Source organism: Pleurodeles waltl, chromosome 4_1 (genome assembly GCF_031143425.1).
Source record: "Pleurodeles waltl isolate 20211129_DDA chromosome 4_1, aPleWal1.hap1.20221129, whole genome shotgun sequence".
Taxonomy (NCBI): Eukaryota; Metazoa; Chordata; class Amphibia; order Caudata; family Salamandridae; genus Pleurodeles; species Pleurodeles waltl.
In genome coordinates this window covers 619,435,770-619,453,728 of record NC_090442.1, presented here as the reverse complement: position 1 = coordinate 619,453,728, position 17,959 = coordinate 619,435,770, and the positions used below count along the sequence as shown (strand labels likewise).

The 17,959-nt window shown below is 40.2% G+C and overlaps 1 protein-coding gene across 2 annotated transcripts in view; it reads left to right on the top strand.

Moving 5' to 3' along the window:
* The window catches only part of LRIG3 (leucine rich repeats and immunoglobulin like domains 3), a 62,781-nt gene that overhangs the window by 34,127 nt on the left and 10,695 nt on the right, over window positions 1-17,959 (top strand). For both annotated transcript variants that reach the window (XM_069229052.1, XM_069229053.1), the window contains 10 exons: window positions 4,418-4,552; window positions 5,675-5,818; window positions 6,912-7,055; window positions 8,468-8,611; window positions 8,979-9,122; window positions 10,748-10,828; window positions 11,985-12,056; window positions 13,056-13,127; window positions 13,752-13,915; window positions 17,526-17,846. In XM_069229052.1, coding sequence (XP_069085153.1) covers window positions 4,418-4,552; window positions 5,675-5,818; window positions 6,912-7,055; window positions 8,468-8,611; window positions 8,979-9,122; window positions 10,748-10,828; window positions 11,985-12,056; window positions 13,056-13,127; window positions 13,752-13,915; window positions 17,526-17,846 — 1,421 coding nt within the window. The remainder of the gene's footprint in view (window positions 1-4,417; window positions 4,553-5,674; window positions 5,819-6,911; window positions 7,056-8,467; window positions 8,612-8,978; window positions 9,123-10,747; window positions 10,829-11,984; window positions 12,057-13,055; window positions 13,128-13,751; window positions 13,916-17,525; window positions 17,847-17,959) is intronic.

Sequence of the window (17,959 nt, the reverse complement as noted above, 5' to 3'; positions counted from 1 at the left end):
CCCTTTTCTGAACATGCACAAATGTGTATGCATGTATTCAGAATTATTTGGTACTGGCAAGATTTCAAGGTCTTAGCAGTACTGTAAAATATGATATTTCTTGATGTTTTTCTTCATATAATGTAGTGTCTGCCTAAAATGTTGTCACATTGAACAGAGTTCTACATTTCGAAAGTAATATACGGGCACCATTCATTTGCATTAGGAGAAAGTGTGATTTTGGACGGCAGATTGCGAGTAGTAAGGCTTTTTTTCCCTTTACTGAGGAGCACCCATACAAAGCTGCCCTGTGCATGTGCTGGTTTTAACAGAGCACTTACACACTGTAATTTAGGAGGTGTGCAAGGCAGGAAATTGCTGCTTTCTACCGCAGCACACTTTTACTGCAAGGGAAATTTTATTCCTCACTCCAGTAATTGGCAGTTTAATTCCTTGTTTGTAATGACTTCATAGACAAACTAATGCAGGCAGTGATACACACTGGCTGACTTATCTATTGCCAGTGCATGAGTTTCCAGCCATGTTTTACATCTACAAGTAGTGATTTTCTCCCATTTGTCAGAATTATTTTCATCTGTAGTTATTCAACATATGTACCTCAATAACTAAGCTTTAGGGGCATCTACTCAAAGCTTTAATAATGATTTATTTACTTTGAAACATTCTTGATAGTTCAGTTACACACTTTGATAGAACATTTTATGAGACTGGAATAAACGGTAGAGGACCGCGCCCATGCCTGGGGCAAAATGAGGGAAGGCTGTGAAACACCCCCAGCCCCACTTCTGGGACCACCTACAGCCAATGGAAGGCAAAGAACTGAAAGAATTGACCTGAGACAAGTGTGTTTGCATTTTAAGAACAGTTCTCAGGCCGTATTTATTAGAACAAGGAATGTCAATACTCAATAAATTTGGTTTAGTCAAACAACGTGAATATTACATAATCAGAAAGTGTTTGAAAATGTATTCATAAATCACCTAACCACATATCTTAGGTCATGTTTGGCCATCCCACTGGTCCTTAGAGCCCTGATTAATTGGCAGGTGAGCCCGAGTGCTACCTACAAGGCCCCACATATATATACACTGTACAAGACGAACTCCCCAGCTCCCTCACATACAGAGGAGCAAAAGGGCAGCAAGTCAACAGGGCCCAAAATCACCCATGCCAGAGCAACCCAAAGATGGGACCTCCACCCCAGCACCCTTTGTGAGATGGGCCTGGGCTAACAGGCCAGATCCTGGTCCCCTGGCACAAGTCCCAACTCCCCACAGTCCCAGGGCAGTGCCATAAAGTACCGGTAGAGCCAAGGACAATCGCTGTAGCGGACGTCCCTGGTCCTGCATTACAAACTGTAGTACTTCTGCCCCTAGTTGATCAAAGGTTAAAAAAACAAACGTATCTGGAATACGTCTGCCTTCTTGTTCCCACTGCCAAGGTGCCTACCAGCTTTGTGGCCAAACCTGACTCCATCCCTGACAAAGACTTGGTTGGTTAACTGACTGACCGGGTCTCCCCCATACGTTGTCCATAGAGTAGAATCACCTCGAGCAGGACCACACCTCACGCCCTCCCACCGCAAACCAGGCAGCTCCCACCTGGCTTACCTTGAAGGACTGACGCACTGACACGGTTCCCTAGGTGGCAACACACTGGCCCAGTGCACGGGCCTCTCCCACATCGAGGAAGGCCTCAAGGGAGAGAAAAAGGTGCTCCTGGCCTGAAGTTTCCTGTGCGCTCGCCACTACCACCAGGTCACAAGTGAGTGGCCAGGCTTCAAGGGACAAGTGGGCAGCAATCACAGGTGGCAGCTATACTGGAGAGAAGAAGAGGGCAAGATGAGGAAAGATGCTCCCAGGTGCCGCAGGTCAGGTCAATGGTCGGCAGGGGCACAGCACACTGCAAAGCTAAGTGGGTGTTCACTACCCATGGCTTAAAAGCCTTTACCTGTGCCCCTGCCAGCCTTCTGAGGGACCCCGCTGACTTCTGGTAGCCAATGGGCACTGAGTGTGCCTTGCGGGTAGGCATGCAAAATTTAAATTAAAGCAAAACACCAATAGCAAAAATGCCGTTGGCGCGCAGCCCCCTACACCTCAGGGGCGAGGCCAAGCATCGTCCCCCACTTGTGCCCGAGGCCCACCATTTCGGCTTACCCCTCTCTTTCATGCTAGACACCTTCTGCAAAGATCCATACATACACCTACATCTGCCCTGCCCTAACCCACCTCCATCTTTTTACTATCACCAAGTCAGTGCCTTCAAGTCCCTGTACATAGTACATATATCACGTGTGCAACCTCCAGATGGCGCTCCTTTCTCCCCACATAATTTCAGGCACTGTAACCCCATCCAGACCAGCAGTTCTCCATCTGCCATCTTCTCAGCCCAAGAAGTCATGCGCTGGGGGTGTGCTTTGGCATTTTCGCATATGGGTCTCTGAATGCTCTGACCGGTGCCATCTTAGGCTATTCTCTCTTGCCTTTTATGTTAACAGTTAACTCTGTAGTTATAGCTGAGCCCATTACTTTATATAGCTCTCCCATGAAAACCTAAGACCCCCTGATTGATTTACCATGAGTTTAATTCATATGCTAAAAAATAAAATGCTCTACTACTTTCAGCATAAGTGCATTTTTGTGCTTCTTTTCCCAGGTAGCTAACTGCAGGTGTGTGCACATGAGGGTAAATATTTGAGTCTCAAAATAGTTTCCTGAAGGAAAGAAATTCAAAGTAGTACTGCAGGAGCAGACTGCCTTCTTAATTGTGTGGAAGTGATTGAGGGTGCGTTATGGCTCTCTAGTGAATGCATTTCATAGTCTTGTCTTCCAGTATCGGACTGGTCCCGGGCAGTGGCCCAACAGTGGGTGCTGTGCAATTTTTAAAAATTCACGCTCACCCCACGGGATGAGCTGATTGGTGGATGGGGTAATGGTGTGGGTTCCTGGGGCGGTTGGCAGGGGCAACCAGGCAGGGTTAAAAGGGACTGCAAGTCCCTGATCTAGTCATCTTGTTTTCATGACCCTGGCTGCTCCTGACGACCGTCGACATGCCTCACCTCTGGAGGACTGGAGGAATTTTTTTCCCACCCACCCATCCCCAATGGATAGCTAGAACCTGAGGACCTTAGGAGTGAAGGAGTCATATTTGGGAACTAAGCAGGTGGACAACCTTGGCACAAGAATACTAGTGCAGGCGAACTCAGGACGGAATCAGAAGCCTTTTGGCTCAAGCCAGGGTGGTGGTACTGTGGGTGTAGAAAAGGGGCTGAGGATAACCACAACCTCAAATGTCCATAGCCCTCCACCATGTCACTCTATTACTTGGCCCTGGGGATTTGGGGGAATGGAGCCTGCGCCAGGGGACCAAGGTGTGGTCCGATTGCCCAGGACCATCTATCTTGAGGGGGCAGGTGAGTTTTGCCTTGTGAAGTGTAACTTGTTTGGGGGGAACGCGGCCCCCGTCTACAGGCGATGCTGCAGGTGCCTGGGGGGCAGTCAACCATGACTCCTTTTAAAGAATTGAAATTGTGTACGAGATTTTGCACCTGAGGTGCATGTTCTAAATAAGTATCGTAAATTAAGGATGAAAAGAAAAATACGGTGAAAATGTGATAATGTTCTTTATAGGTCGTGTTTATGTGGTTGTAAATAAATACGGCCTGAGAATTGTTATTCTCTATCGTAGGAAAGTTCTCAGTCTGCTTTGTCTCCTGGAAGGGTGGGGGTGGGGGAACAGAAAATAAGTGCTGCCCTTCAGGGGAGAGGACTACAGAATGGGAACCAGTGTGAATTAGTTTGTTATTAGGTGGAGGTCTCAGTATGGTCCCCCCACCTGTGACATTGGGTTTCAAATTCCTATTTAATTTGCTCCTGCCCATAAATTACGGAGTTGGTGAGACTTTTTACTGTTAATCAGCAACACTAAAATCAGGGAGTTCTAATACATAAAAGTTTCAGTTCCCCTGGCTGTATATTGTGACTCAATCATAGACATCAAGATTTTGCATCCCACCAACTTCTGGATAGGTCTCAATCCCTTGTTGCTTCTTACACTGGGGAATATTAATATTAGAACGAGTGACACAAGCACCGCACTTTGACAGTGTGTCATTACAACCGCACTATTTTTCTTTTACTGTCCTGTCAGCTGATAATGCTACTAGCGTTATTGACCCTTAGGTACAGTAATGCTTTATGAAAACCCTATGAGATGATCCGAGGTTGTCCACATCACAACCTGTTGGGATGTTGAGTGTAGTTATTTGTGCATGATTAACACGTTGGACATAATTTAAAGAGCGGTTCAGCTGAGCTCTGTGAACACGGAGGGAAGGCGGTTGAATAACATGTTATTTAAGTAATTAGCGCTGCACGGTGAAACAGCAGTCTTTTTGATTGAAACTTTCTTCCCACAGGAGCAGTAACGAGATTAAGGAGATTTTGTCTGAACAGCTGAAGCCATTTTCTGCCTTGGAAACTTTGGACCTTAGTGGAAATAATATCACAGAGCTAAAAACGGTCTCGTTTCCTTCTCTGCAACTCAAATACCTGTAAGTTTAATATTTTGTTAGTATTAATTTAAACATAGGCCTGCATATTCTACATGTGCCAGGAAAGCTTAGTTTTTCTTGTTGGCCCACTCTTTCTGTTCCTCGGAGTTCTCAAATTATGGTACTATGGAAAATTCCACAGAATACAAATCTATTCAAACAATCTATCATTTGAAGTCAGACCCACTGCTATTATCATAGACAACTCATACATGTTCCTTATCAAATTAATTTAATGTCTGTTTCAAAAGAATGAAAGGCGAAATGAAAACAATATAATGTTAAGTGTTTTTTTGGAATGCCATAATTATCACAAGTCCTGGGTCGTTAGGTACAAAATAAGTTGGTGGAACCTGGACTTGGATTGTGGCAGTGGGGAGCCTTGATTGGAATGGTGTTTGAATACAATGGTACATATGTTTTACATTGCATTCACCCTGCCCATTATCATAGAAGTTATAAGACTACCTAACAAATCAGATGTTCATCCCATCATCAACCACAAGGTTCACTGCCTTTCCTGAACTATTCGTATGATACACATAGTAATTGCACATTTGTAAATTAATCTGCCTAGCTTGGAAAGGTTTTAGAATGTCAGCAGTCTGAAAAGTAAAATACGTCTTTAACTTATTTTCTTCAAAAGAAATTCTGCTAAAATGTCTGTCAAATAGACTAATATTTGTGTGTTTTAATCTTGCCTATAACATAATATATGCAATAACATATGCAACCTGTCACTGTAAAACCTCTTGTTGTTTGACATATCTCAAACGTCACTCACAGTACATGTGAAGTTATCCCATTTGTGTCCTCAAATACAACTCAAATGAGACAAGATTTGACATCTGTAATGAGTCCGGTAATGTAAATACCCAATAGTTCTTCTGCCTATTGAATGATTGAACATGAAAACCCTTTTCACCTTAGTACAATGTCTTTAACATGTGTACAGTGTAGACCATTTCCATATTTACTGGGAAAAAAGAAAGTTCAACTTTATTGTTGAGGATGTTGAAGACCTAGCTATGTTTCCTGTTCACTTTGAAAATATAGTACAGATTTGCTTGCGGTTGAGGACTTTACACTGTTTTGTGGTAAACTTATTTTTGTTTCTAAAAGGTACATAAATAGCAATCGGATAACATCCATGGAGGCGGGTACTTTTGACAACTTGTCCGGTACTCTGCAGGTCCTGAAGCTGAACAGGAACAGGATATCAGCCATTCCGCCAAAGATGTTTAAACTCGCACACCTGCAGCACCTGTAAGTGCATTTAGAATTAGATTTCTTCTTCTTGTGGATCTTTTAATCTTAAAAAGAAGAATATATTTCCAAGCTTTGCATTCTGTTTGCATGAGGAGCAGTATGAATCGGGTTACTCTGCCTACCTCTCCCTCTCTATACATCTATTTTATATGATCTCTTTTATGTAATCCGTATCTCGTTAATCTGTCTCTGTCTATGTATTCACTTGATTGGCTGCCGTTTCATGGTAACGTTGAGCATTTTTTCAGTCTGCATTTTGGTAGTATACTTACCACATAGATCTTTTGCTAAGAACATACATAGGGTAGTCTTTAAGTCTGCTGCTTTGAGTCATTATCATTGTTGAACCAGTCATTGACTTGAGACTTTGTCAATCATGTCTTGATTCACCACTGGTTGGGTTTATCCTTCCACCTCCACTCGAGTACCTGGCACCTCCTGCATTACAGTCTCCCCACTGGGTGTCTCTCTGTAGCATGCTAATTCCTCATGCTGTAGCACATTAATCCCAGGCCTAATTTGCTATGCAGTGCATGTCAACACATTGATGCACCGTAGGTCCGTAGTTTAGGAGGAGTTTGCTCCCAACCTTGTAGTCCCATTTTTGTTGAAGTTGTCTTAACTATAAAGAAACGATGATTTTGAAATTAGTTCTAGCCTGTTGATCACAACTTCTCTTCCAAACAATTCCCCTGTCTTAAAATCCCAGATTCAGTAAATTAAACATTGTTTCAGCAGGGACACAGCTTTATTGGTGGCGTGCATTACTGCAGACTTGATTGATGGCCACATATCTGCACAGCAGCATGCAGGCTGGTATTCAGGTCAATAATTAATGGATGTTTTTGTTGTGTTTGTGGGAGGCGGGCCACCCGATGCTTCTCCACTGTGTTTGAGCCTCCCAGGGCTGCCTTTCAAGCTATGTCAGCAGACTTCAGATTGTTTAAACCGTTTGCCAAGCTACACGTTTATTCATGGTCTACGCTTGTCAGCGTGGATGACAGGGTGTTTTCGCTTTCTTGCTATTTCTAGTATAAAATGTTTCTTTAAGAATACTCCCAACTTCTAAATTTTAAACATGTTCACCCAGGGAGCTGAATCGTAACAAACTGAAAAAAATTGATGGACTCACCTTTCAAGGACTCTGTGCCCTAAAGTCGCTGAAGATGCAGCGGAACGGGATAGCAAAACTCATGGACGGCGCCTTTTGGGGGTTGAGCAACATGGAAATTCTGTAAGTTAAACATCACGTGTTTTAATTAGTTGTTTCCCCTTTTAATTCTTTCTGCTCTTCCAGTTCGTTAATTCCCTTCTAGTTTCACAAAATTGTTCGAACTCATCCTTGCTGATCTGTTTCTAATGTGATAATGTCCTGCACAGTCTTTCTATCCTGCGTGTACCTCGCTTCATGTCCAACAATCACCATAGTGGGCTCCCATACTACACAAATTGACTTTATTTCCTCCAAAGAGATGTGTGACACTGCTGCTCCTTATTATTATAGATCAGATAACATTTACAGAGTTTCTTTAAATAGATTTGCTAAAAAAGATAGTTTTAATCCATATGAGATTTCAGTTGATGCTGAATAGGGGGCATTTCAGTAAAGTTCAGGCAGAATGCCTACAAGTTAATGCAGAATATCTACCCATGCTCCCTTTGTACATTTTGCAGATCTGTTTCTGCATTTGTCTGGCCGAATTTTATATGCACGTAGTTTGTTTGCATCTAGGGTGCCAATCATAGGTCCAGAAGGGCCAGATCCTTACCATATTTTCAGGAAAGCCCTCTGAAGCACATCTACACGCACTGAATAAAGATGGAATTCCCTTACAATAGTCAGTGGTTATCCTGAAAGTTTGGTATAGAGCCTCCCTTCCAGGACCTACTTTGGAAACCCCAGGATTTATATTTGCAGGTATGACTGCATAATGTAAATATGATTTTGAATGCATATGGAACGGACAGTTCTTCTAAGTTAATTAATGTGCTGTTTCTCCTTATCTCTACCGATGTTAGCAATGCACAAAGGGTGGCAGAAGGCACAAGATGTGATCTCTTGTAGCTAACACACATCTTGATGCGTAGCAGGCTCACTTTGAGCCTCAAACCAAGTGGCTTAGTAGAGCAACATTTCCCATAAGATCTAGCCATAGTTATTAAATTGTCATTTCTCTGAAGAGTACAAGGTGAAGAGTAGAAAAAAGAAGTTTTATCATTACCATACTGTGTGATATAATCCTTGGGAAAGGTGCGCTAATGAAGTGCGAGGGTGTGAGTGTCACATTTTATGTTAGCTAAATGTGGCTTTATTTGCTAGATGCAACAATTTGGAAGTTGCATTGTTTCTTTCCTGCCTACTATCTCTTCTCCCTCTGCTACTCACATTCTTGATGACTAGACAGCATGTAGACAGGGAAATCAAATTAATTGATCATTCAGTGTATAGATTGGCAGAAAGAAGGAATATTTTTTTCCCGTCCTACTCATGACAGTCGAATACAGCCATTAATAGTATATATACAGTACAACGACTAGCAGCACTGATGCCCTGGTCTGTTTGCTGTCAAGCATTGTGTACTATGCACAGTTGGTGTATTCGAGGAGTGTGGTGATCCTGTGTTTTCTTTCCATCCTCGCGTGCAGGCAGCTGGACTACAACAACCTAACAGAGGTTACCAAGGGCTGGCTTTACGGCCTGCTTATGCTGCAGCAGCTCCATCTCAGCCAGAACGCCATCAGCAAGATCAGTCCGGATGCCTGGGAGTTTTGCCAGAAACTCAGTGAGCTGTGAGTTGCTTTTATTACATCCCTCCTCCTGTTAGCAAGGGACTTGCCAAAACATGATTTTCATATTGGTGGATCTGTGATTGCTTTACCTCAAAGGCTCCAGGGTGACAACTTGGCGACACCAGTGTAAGTTTCAAGATAGGGCATTTTGTGCTGTGCAAATCCACCGTGGCTGTTTTTATTTAGAGCAGTGACTCCAATTAAAAACTTAGCTGCATTGTGACTTTCAGATCATGTACAACCTATCACGTTTTACGCAACAGTAATCTTTATTTCGTCTAGTAGTGTTTGCTGTCAGCGTAGGGAATGGAAATTACATAGCTACTTTTAAGTGAAACATATTTTTCCTTTCTTTTACAATTTGTAGGGATTTAACCTTCAACCAGTTAACAAGACTAGACGAGTCAAGCTTTGTGGGTCTCAGTTTACTGAGCGAACTCTCTATAGGGAATAACAAAGTGAGCTACATTGCCGATTGTGCCTTTCGAGGACTCTCCAGCTTGAACACGCTGTAAGTTTTATATTTTAATTTGATTGTAAATTGTAAAGTGGATAGTGCAGTAACTCTCTCTCACTCTCTCTCTTTCTTTCTCTCTCTCTCTTTCTTCCCCCTCCCTCCACTCTCTCCATCCCACCACGACACCCATGTTTGTCAGGTACATGCAACATCTATTGCCTCCTAGGTTTTTGGGACCACAGACAATTGAGAAAACCCATTGTCCGACAGGGAGTTAAGCCAAATGTCTGCATGATCCATGACTCCAACAGACCCCTTCGATCAGTGATTAACTTGTAAAGGAATGAGTGCCGGTGCCCCAAACTCTGCTCAGATGCCTGCAGCTAGGGCAATTAAATGTTGGTGTGCCAAATACCAAAGGCTGCGTAGACTTAAATGCACATCATCATGCCCCTTTATATCACTCTTGTCAGGTCTTTCCTATCTCCCTTGATGATGATTTTTCCGTCTTTCTCTTCCTCCGTCTTCCTTGTTTTTCCCTCTCTTGTTCTCAAAATGTATGAGGCAGAAAAATAAGTGCCGCTCCCCCAAAATAAGTGCAGGTGGCTTCCACCTGAACAACCGTATCAAATTAAGCACTGCCTTCAGTGCTGTTAAAAATACACATCATGGCACAAATTGCAACACAAGAAAGAGTTAATTTCTAGAAATAAATGTTTATTTGTTCTTTGTTTAGACGAATGTTCAGTACTTTTCCTACTTAGTAAATTGTTTCTATACTTTAAGAGTTCACACTTTGGTGGCTTAAAAAATGTATTTTGTATAAATTGAAAGGTTTTTTTGGTGAATTTTTTTATTTTTTGTCTCATAGAGAGTTTTTACTTTTAATCTTTGCCATATATGCATCTTGTGTTGTGAAATGGTTATCACATGTTATTAAATGTTTTCCATAGAGTATTTTGCTGTTTATTGTTTTTGTTTAGAACCTTGGTGAATCTACTCGTTAGAAAAGCCCAAACAAGTAAATAGAAACAAAAATTACATTTCTGGGGAACATTCTCAAAAAGAAAGCACATAGCATCAAAGTCTACTTTGTCCCCCGAGAACAAAAAGCTTCAAGCCACAGTGTTCTTCGCATCAGTGGGATCTTTCATGGCTGTAAAATCAAAGCAAAGCTATTGATGCACAGCAAGCTTCATCCAAAGGCAGGTTATTGAAGTTGCCTGTTGATTATCAGTGCCTCGGGGTAGTGGTCATCAAATATGGTTACCGCTTCTTTAACCCACTGACAGATTGAAATACAAGCCCTTCATTTGTATGTCTTTACTTCCCGTGCATAATTACTATCCGCACTGTGACTCTTAATTGAGGCATGAGCGGTATGCCAATGACGGCCCGCATAGTTGTCTATGTCATCAACTTTTATGAGCTCCTCGGACTCAGTATAGGAGTAGGGGCCTTTGCTAAATGACAAAATGGCTACATGAAACTCTGTAGGTAATAATCTGCTAGACTTTCACGATGATTCTTTATATTAGCAGGAGCATGAATGTTTGAAATGTGGTTTTCATATAGCCTACCAGTAAAAAAAAAACATTAAATCGTTTTATTTAGTGTTGTATTTCCTTGTCTTTTCATTTGACTCCATTTGCAGTGCTAATCATTATTTTTACAAATAGGGACCTCAAGAGCAATGAAATCTCATGGACTATCGAAGATATGAATGGAGCTTTTTGTGGCCTTGAACGACTGAAGCGGCTGTAAGTACATGCTTGTATCATGTTTTAGTACTTTCCTTTGTAATTGCTTGTGTATAGGGTAAATGCTAATTGTCACAATCAGATGAGCAATTTTTTCCTTAATTTCATTTTTTTACCTCAGCTAATGTAGACTTAAAGTAGCGTTTAATAGTGTTTGTAGGTCTGTTTGACCTGTTTTTTTTACATGCATGTTACATTTCAAAGGTCAAAATTATACGAACACTTAAATGTATATACAGTTTATAAAAATTCTTTCTGATTGGATTTTTAGCCCCCATCCCACCCAAATCCTTCATAGTGTCACTGTGACCCTAAATGCAGCAGTACAGTGATTGGCAGTATATGAGGGCCACACAGGTTTTAAAGATTCACACTTTTTAAAATAATAAATATCTAGAGAGGTATGTTTTAAATTAGCAAGATGTCTTTGGTCCTTGTTTTATGTATGCTAAATTTATGGGCAGTTTTGAAATTATGGAGCCTGAATTGACTGTTCATCATTTGGTGCCTTGAACCTTCGATCTGGTCATATGGAAATTTATGTTCAGACGTCATAACTTAATGTAAGGGACCAAATGTAGTTTTTCAGTTTTTAAATTGATAGGCATTACTCTCTGTATAAAGTATCATCACTAATTATGTGACATATTTGTGTATTTTGGGACATGAAGTAGAAAGGGTACTCGCAGAGGTAATATTATTTTGAAAACTAATTTAACTTTTAATTTAACCCTTCAATTCTTTGTATAATTATAGAAATGGAGGGACCAAGGGAAATATATAGTGCTACAAAATATCTTTAATAAAGTAACCGAACATACAAGGAAAGCCATTGTAAACACCGGGATTAGTTTGTTTGTGTCAGAAATGCAGCCTTTGAACTAATTGATATGTGTGAAATGGAATTTTGAAAGTGTGTATTTAGGTTGATATTGCTTTACCTCAGTGTGGGTTGCATTTTGCAATGATTAACCCTTTTTTACATTAGAAATACGGTTTAAAGATAAAAATACATATTGTACATATTGTACATATTGTATTTTACTGTTTTTAATGTATTTTACTAGTGACGTGAAAAAAGAAACATTAAAAAGTTTGATGGTTTTCCTTTTGCTGTGAGTTCAAGTGCTAACATTATTTGTTATTTTATTCTTAGATTGCTTCAAGGAAATAGAATCCGCTCTATCACAAAGAAGGCATTTTCAGGGTTGGATGCTTTGGAACACCTGTAAGTAAATGACTGTGATCGAGCTATTCAGAAAGGCAGATGCACCTTGATGTTTTTTTGTTTGATGTGTTATCAATAAATGTTCTCGATAAAATGCTGAACCGTTATAACACCAATTTGCCTCTTTCTGACTATTACTAACAACACAAAAACTAGCTGCGCGAAGTATCCTGCTCATTCACAATATGAAAATAAACGTTGTTCCACAGCCTGATGCAAAAACTAAATAGCAGTTCTACGGCTTAGCCTCTGGCTCCAGAATTGTTCCACCATTTAGAGTACTTGCTGAAATCCCAATCATTGAGAAAGTGTATAATAACCTTTCAAATTCGTTAATATGAATAATCCTCACCATCCTCAATTATTCGTTAATAATAATGTGAGCAAGTCATTCTTACCGAATGTAGTTGCAAGATGAGACTGTACTGTTAACAAGGACATCTGAAGTGATAGCTAGTAGCGAGCTAAAATGATTCTTGATTTTCAGTCCTAGACCATAATGTTATGTAGCAGAAAATGGCAGTAATAAACAGTGGGCAATATAGCTCACCAAAATGCCAATTGGAAACAAATACGAAAGGCAGGCTAATCAAGGGCAAGAGGGAAACCTTTTGTGATCCTCTTTAGCTCATTTCTTCCCTACGGGTACTAATTACTGAAGAGAAAATGACTTTGTAAGCTGCTTAACCCCTATTCAAGGTTTCATGACACAAACAATTAAACCAACAAATATGGGTAAAAAAGCAACTTAGCAAATCCCTTTCAGGGTAAACGTAGAGTGGACTGATTATGACAACTGCAAAAGGAGGAAGTAATCAGTGAGGCTCATTAAAATTGAGCTAATCTTGGTGTCTGCACAAACATTACAAATCTTTCACTCCTTTAGCGTGAAAGCTTGGAGTGCTGAGCCAACCAAGCCTGCTATGCCATAGCCATCTAATGGGTGATTCATCATCAGATGAGGGTTCTTTCTAACAAAGATTGTTGTTGCTTTCTCAGGGATCTGAATAACAATGCAATCATGTCCGTGCAAGGAAATGCATTTTCACAGTTAAAGAAACTTCAAGAACTGTAAGTTTTTTGGATTCTTTTTCTTCTTCTAAACTATGTTTAATTTAAAAGGAGATAAATAAGGCATTGTCTGAACTTGTTAGTCTTAAATTAATGCAAGTGTTATGTTTCTCTTTTCTTTTTAATTGATCCTAGTGAGTTGGGATGTGCACGCATCAGTTAGCTTAAATTACATATTTTTATAGGCTGTGAAGTGCACCGTTTGCCATTTATAGAATATTTGGAAAAGTACAATAGAGGATATCCAGAAATACAAGTTTCATAATAACAATGCCTGTTGCCATTCACAGTTGTTTGGTCTCAATTTACCTGGATGTTTAATAGCCACTTCTAAGACATGATCCCCGTTCCTTGGTGATGCTATCAGTTTCCAGTACTCTGAATGCTGAAATGTAAATAACTAATTTCCTTAAAAAATAGCTCTGTATTAACTACAGTGTAACTTATTTAAAAGTTTAAGAAGGTTTTCCTAGAATTACTATTCTTTGACGACAGCTCATTTTATGGGAAAGGGAGGAGGAGGGCTGCAGAAGAGTTTGTTCAAGTTCCGGGTGCTTCTTTCAGTGTGCTGTGTGTGTTAAATGTTTTGCACAGTACACATTTTGAATGCCTTCTATTCGCCAGGCACTTGAATACATCTAGCCTGTTATGTGATTGCCAGCTGAAATGGCTACCGCAATGGGTGACGGAGAACAACTTTCAGACATTTGTGAACACCAGCTGTGCCCACCCCCAGCTTTTAAAAGGGAGAAGTCTCTTTGCTGTTAGCCCAGATGATTTTGTATGTGGTAAGTACTGCACCCTTCTTGACAGACTTGGTATAATTGCATGCTCTTCATATTTTGTTCACTGTTGTTTCAATCAGATTAGGTATATTTGAAACCTAATTCTGTGAACGTTTGAATCATTCACTCAGAATCAATACCAACATCTCCGAGTTTAAGAAGAATAGTCTAATTCTTGAATGGATTGAAGTAGGCAAGCTATGAACCTTTGGTAACACATCTTACTTTAAAATTATATTTGTTTAGCTTGTCATTGACGTTGGACTGTAGTACATAATTTTAACATCACATTTCAACTGCACACTTTGATTAAGCAGAATGTTTTAATATGTTCTGTGGTAACCATAAAAGCTCAGCAGTATTAACATTAATACCACCCTATAGATGACCTTTTTGATGGCTTTCATCTTCAGATGCTTTAGTTTGTGGGTTTATACTAACTAGAAGTTGTGTTTCATTCAGCCCTTTGATGTCTGCTTTTAATCTCTATGGGTAGTTAAGTCAACACAGTTGTTATGCCACTTTCTCATTTGCTTACACAAGCTTGACTAATAAGCAACTGGATTTTAGGTACATCATTGGAAAGTATGTGATAATACTGTAATCAATAGATTTGTGAATGCAGTCCGATTGTCATCATTTTTACATAATGCTACACATTTATCTAATTAAGATATATAGGAATCCACATATCTAGTTGTTATCCCATACTAAGCTACTCTTTGCACTACATTAACTAGAAAAGCATTTTTTTATTCTGGAAGGTCTGTGCCTACAAGATAGTGCTAAAGATGGCATAGATAGGATACAGAGATTTGATGCCATTGAGATTGGAGTCGGGTAAAAGTGTGCAGATGTGAAATACCCCTGTTATACTCACAGACTTGGACTTGAAGAGAAACAGATGGCATGCCAGAAATGGATACTACAAATAATTGTAACTAAATATGTTGCACCTTTAAAAGTTGTTTGGGTATGTGTGTAAGAGAGAGAGAGTGAATGAGAGAGCAGGTAGGGAAGAGAGCTGTTAAAGAACATACAAAATAAACTAAAGGATGTATACTGTGGCCTACTTTACGAGTACTGCTAGAAGTTGTTATTCAATTGAACTTGATAGAAACAGTATTAACATTTGACTTAATAGGGCAGACTCAATAAATGTTGTAATTGTCCAAGTGCCAGAGTTGGGAAAATTCTAAATACTTCTATGAGACCAGGTTTTAAAACCACAAGAGTTAAGTTATTTTAGAGACATATTGTATACATTCCCAATACTGTTACACTGCTGTTATGCATGAGCTGAATATTTGCAGAACAGAGGTACATATGCAGCTGTGAAAAATACTTTACCATATAAGCTACTGGCTCCCCAGCCCAGTCACATTTATAAACGTTTGAGTGGTGATTGTGAACTGCTGCAGACTAGCTGTACTAAGAGAATCATCCTACTGCCTTGCCAGACCACAAAGAACATCACCAATATATTTCTAACTGTATCAACATTCTCACATTTCAATAAATTTTGAATAGATCTATCAAAACATTTAGTGATTTGTGAAGTAAAGAGACTTGAATAAATTAAAGGACAGTCACACTTAACTTAGTAACTGATGCATGAGAACAACAGAAACATATTTCTGTATTGAGAAGTTTGGGACTATTGTATAAACCAGAGGTTCCCAACCTTTTGACTCCTGAGGGCCCCCAATGAATCATTACTGGAAGCCGGGGACCCCCAGCAATTTGTACAATTTAATATTCAAACATTAAATCAGTAATTCACAAAAAATATAACAAGTACACACCAAACAAATACTCACATTACTAAAGATAACATTCTTTTATATTGAAAAAATATGCAAAAATCGAATTTTATTGGGAAGGTTGGCGCTGCATTTCGGCAACTACCTTTTCAATGTTTTGTTTTATTTAGGAAAGGTGAATCCTCAGGTCAGATTCTACATTTCCGGAGCGATTTCTGTTTTTATTTTCTAGGTATGCAAGATCTGAGAAAGCTTTTTCACATAAATAAGTTAAGGGGAAAGGAAGTAAAACCATAAGGGCCTCTCATCTCTTCCTAGCCTCTCTGTCACATGTACTTCATTTGTTTTATAGCACCTCTCATACCACTGTAGGGTGTCAGGGCATTTTATAGGGGACCACAAGGTGTAGGATTCACATGTCATCCACACTGGTAGGCATTTTCTAAGAGTGCTTGGTCCGGAGAAGCACAAACTTAGGATTCAGAACACAGCACAGTGATTAGTGATGACGTTAGCACAGTGCTTAACTTGTAAATAAAAACATGCGGGTGCCCAAAGCCCTCCTCTTAAATACGTGGCTGCTGTAATTAAATGTGGGAACACGGAATACTGAGGCAGCGTAATCCTGAAGCCATCTCGGACCTCTTCAATCCATATAAAGCCACTCCCTGCCCCTTCAGCTCACTTTTGCAGCTTTCTTCTTTCTCCCTTTGTGATGTTTTTTCGGTTTTCTCTTCCTCCGTCTTTCCCATATGTGTCTTCTGCTCGCAGCAAATGCTTGAGACAGAAGAGCAAGCCCCGGCCCTCAAAAATAAGTGCCGGTGCTCAGCACCGGGAACAAGAAGCATAAATGAAGCACTGCGTTAGCAATAAGAATGTATTTCTACAAAGCAAACCTTTTTTAGCAGCACAAGGAAAATGAAAGACTAGGAAAAAAACAACTTTCTAATTTGTGCCATGCGGTTTGCATGCAGCTCTTTAATGGCAGTTCATAGCTCACTGTGCTAGATTGCGATTATGAACTGCACAGTAACAAAAGAATCTCCGTGACAAAAGCATTAACCCACTGTGCCACGCACATAAAATACTGTTTCTTGCATGATACACGTCCTTTGCAGCAGGCACATTAACCATCTGCGCTACCTTTGAGTCAAAAGTGCCACTGCACAAAACTCCCATCTCAGCAGGTACATTCATCACTTGAGTTAGCTTGACGGTTTTATTTTTGCAGTACAAGGAGCTTTGCAGTGCGTTTAAAACTGCTCAACAAAGGAAGTAATAAATATGAAAACATGCACGCTCGTGTTTGTCAGGGGCCCCAGCAGGAGAAGTGCCTTCCTCCTAGCCCAGGCCTGCGGACCCCCTGGCTGTGTGTCACGGACCCCGGGGGGTCCGCGGACCACAGGTTGGGAACCACTGGTATAAACGATGCTGGGGAAATCCAGATGAATTGATAGCCTATCATCGACAATCCATTAATGCTTATTGCTAATAGACAGACACCGATGCACAAGCACAACTTTTTCATGATTCCATTCTATTTTTATTGTATTGTGTGAAAAGCAGAGAAAGCATCACATACAGTTTTTCCCATCTAAGATAGCCACAGTTTGCCATTATTTAGCACTGTATCCTCTAACATTACAGACCTGGCAGAGTTTGTTCTGCATCTGTTTGTTTGTGCTGGACTGAATTACTTTTCACCTGAAAAACAAAATCATATTTATTATTTGCATTGTACCATTTGTGCACCATTACTTGAAAACGTGTGTGTGATTGTGCATCTTCTCAACTCCACATTCCTCTTATGATTTTCTTTTTTAAGGATGGGCTATTTTAATCTTTTTCAGATGATTTCCCTAAACCTCAGATCACTGTCCAACCGGAAACCCAATCAGCAATCAGAGGGTCCAACGTAAGTTTTATCTGCTCAGCAGCCAGTAGCAGTGACTCCCCGATGACATTTGCATGGAAGAAGGACAATGAGCTACTTCAAGATGCAGAAATGGAGAACTATGCCCACCTTCGTGCACAAGGTGGAGAAGTGATGGAATACACCACCATCCTGCGTCTGCGACATGTTGAATTCAGCAGCGAAGGAAAATATCAGTGTGTCATTTCAAATCATTTTGGCTCGTCATATTCGGTCAAATCCAAGCTCACAGTAAATAGTATGTATTAAAAAAGAAAGTGAATCCTTTTGATTTTAATGTTATGCGTTGCTTAAGTAACAAAGGAATGCTCATTTTATTTCTTTAGTGGAGAGTGAAGATTGCAGACTTAT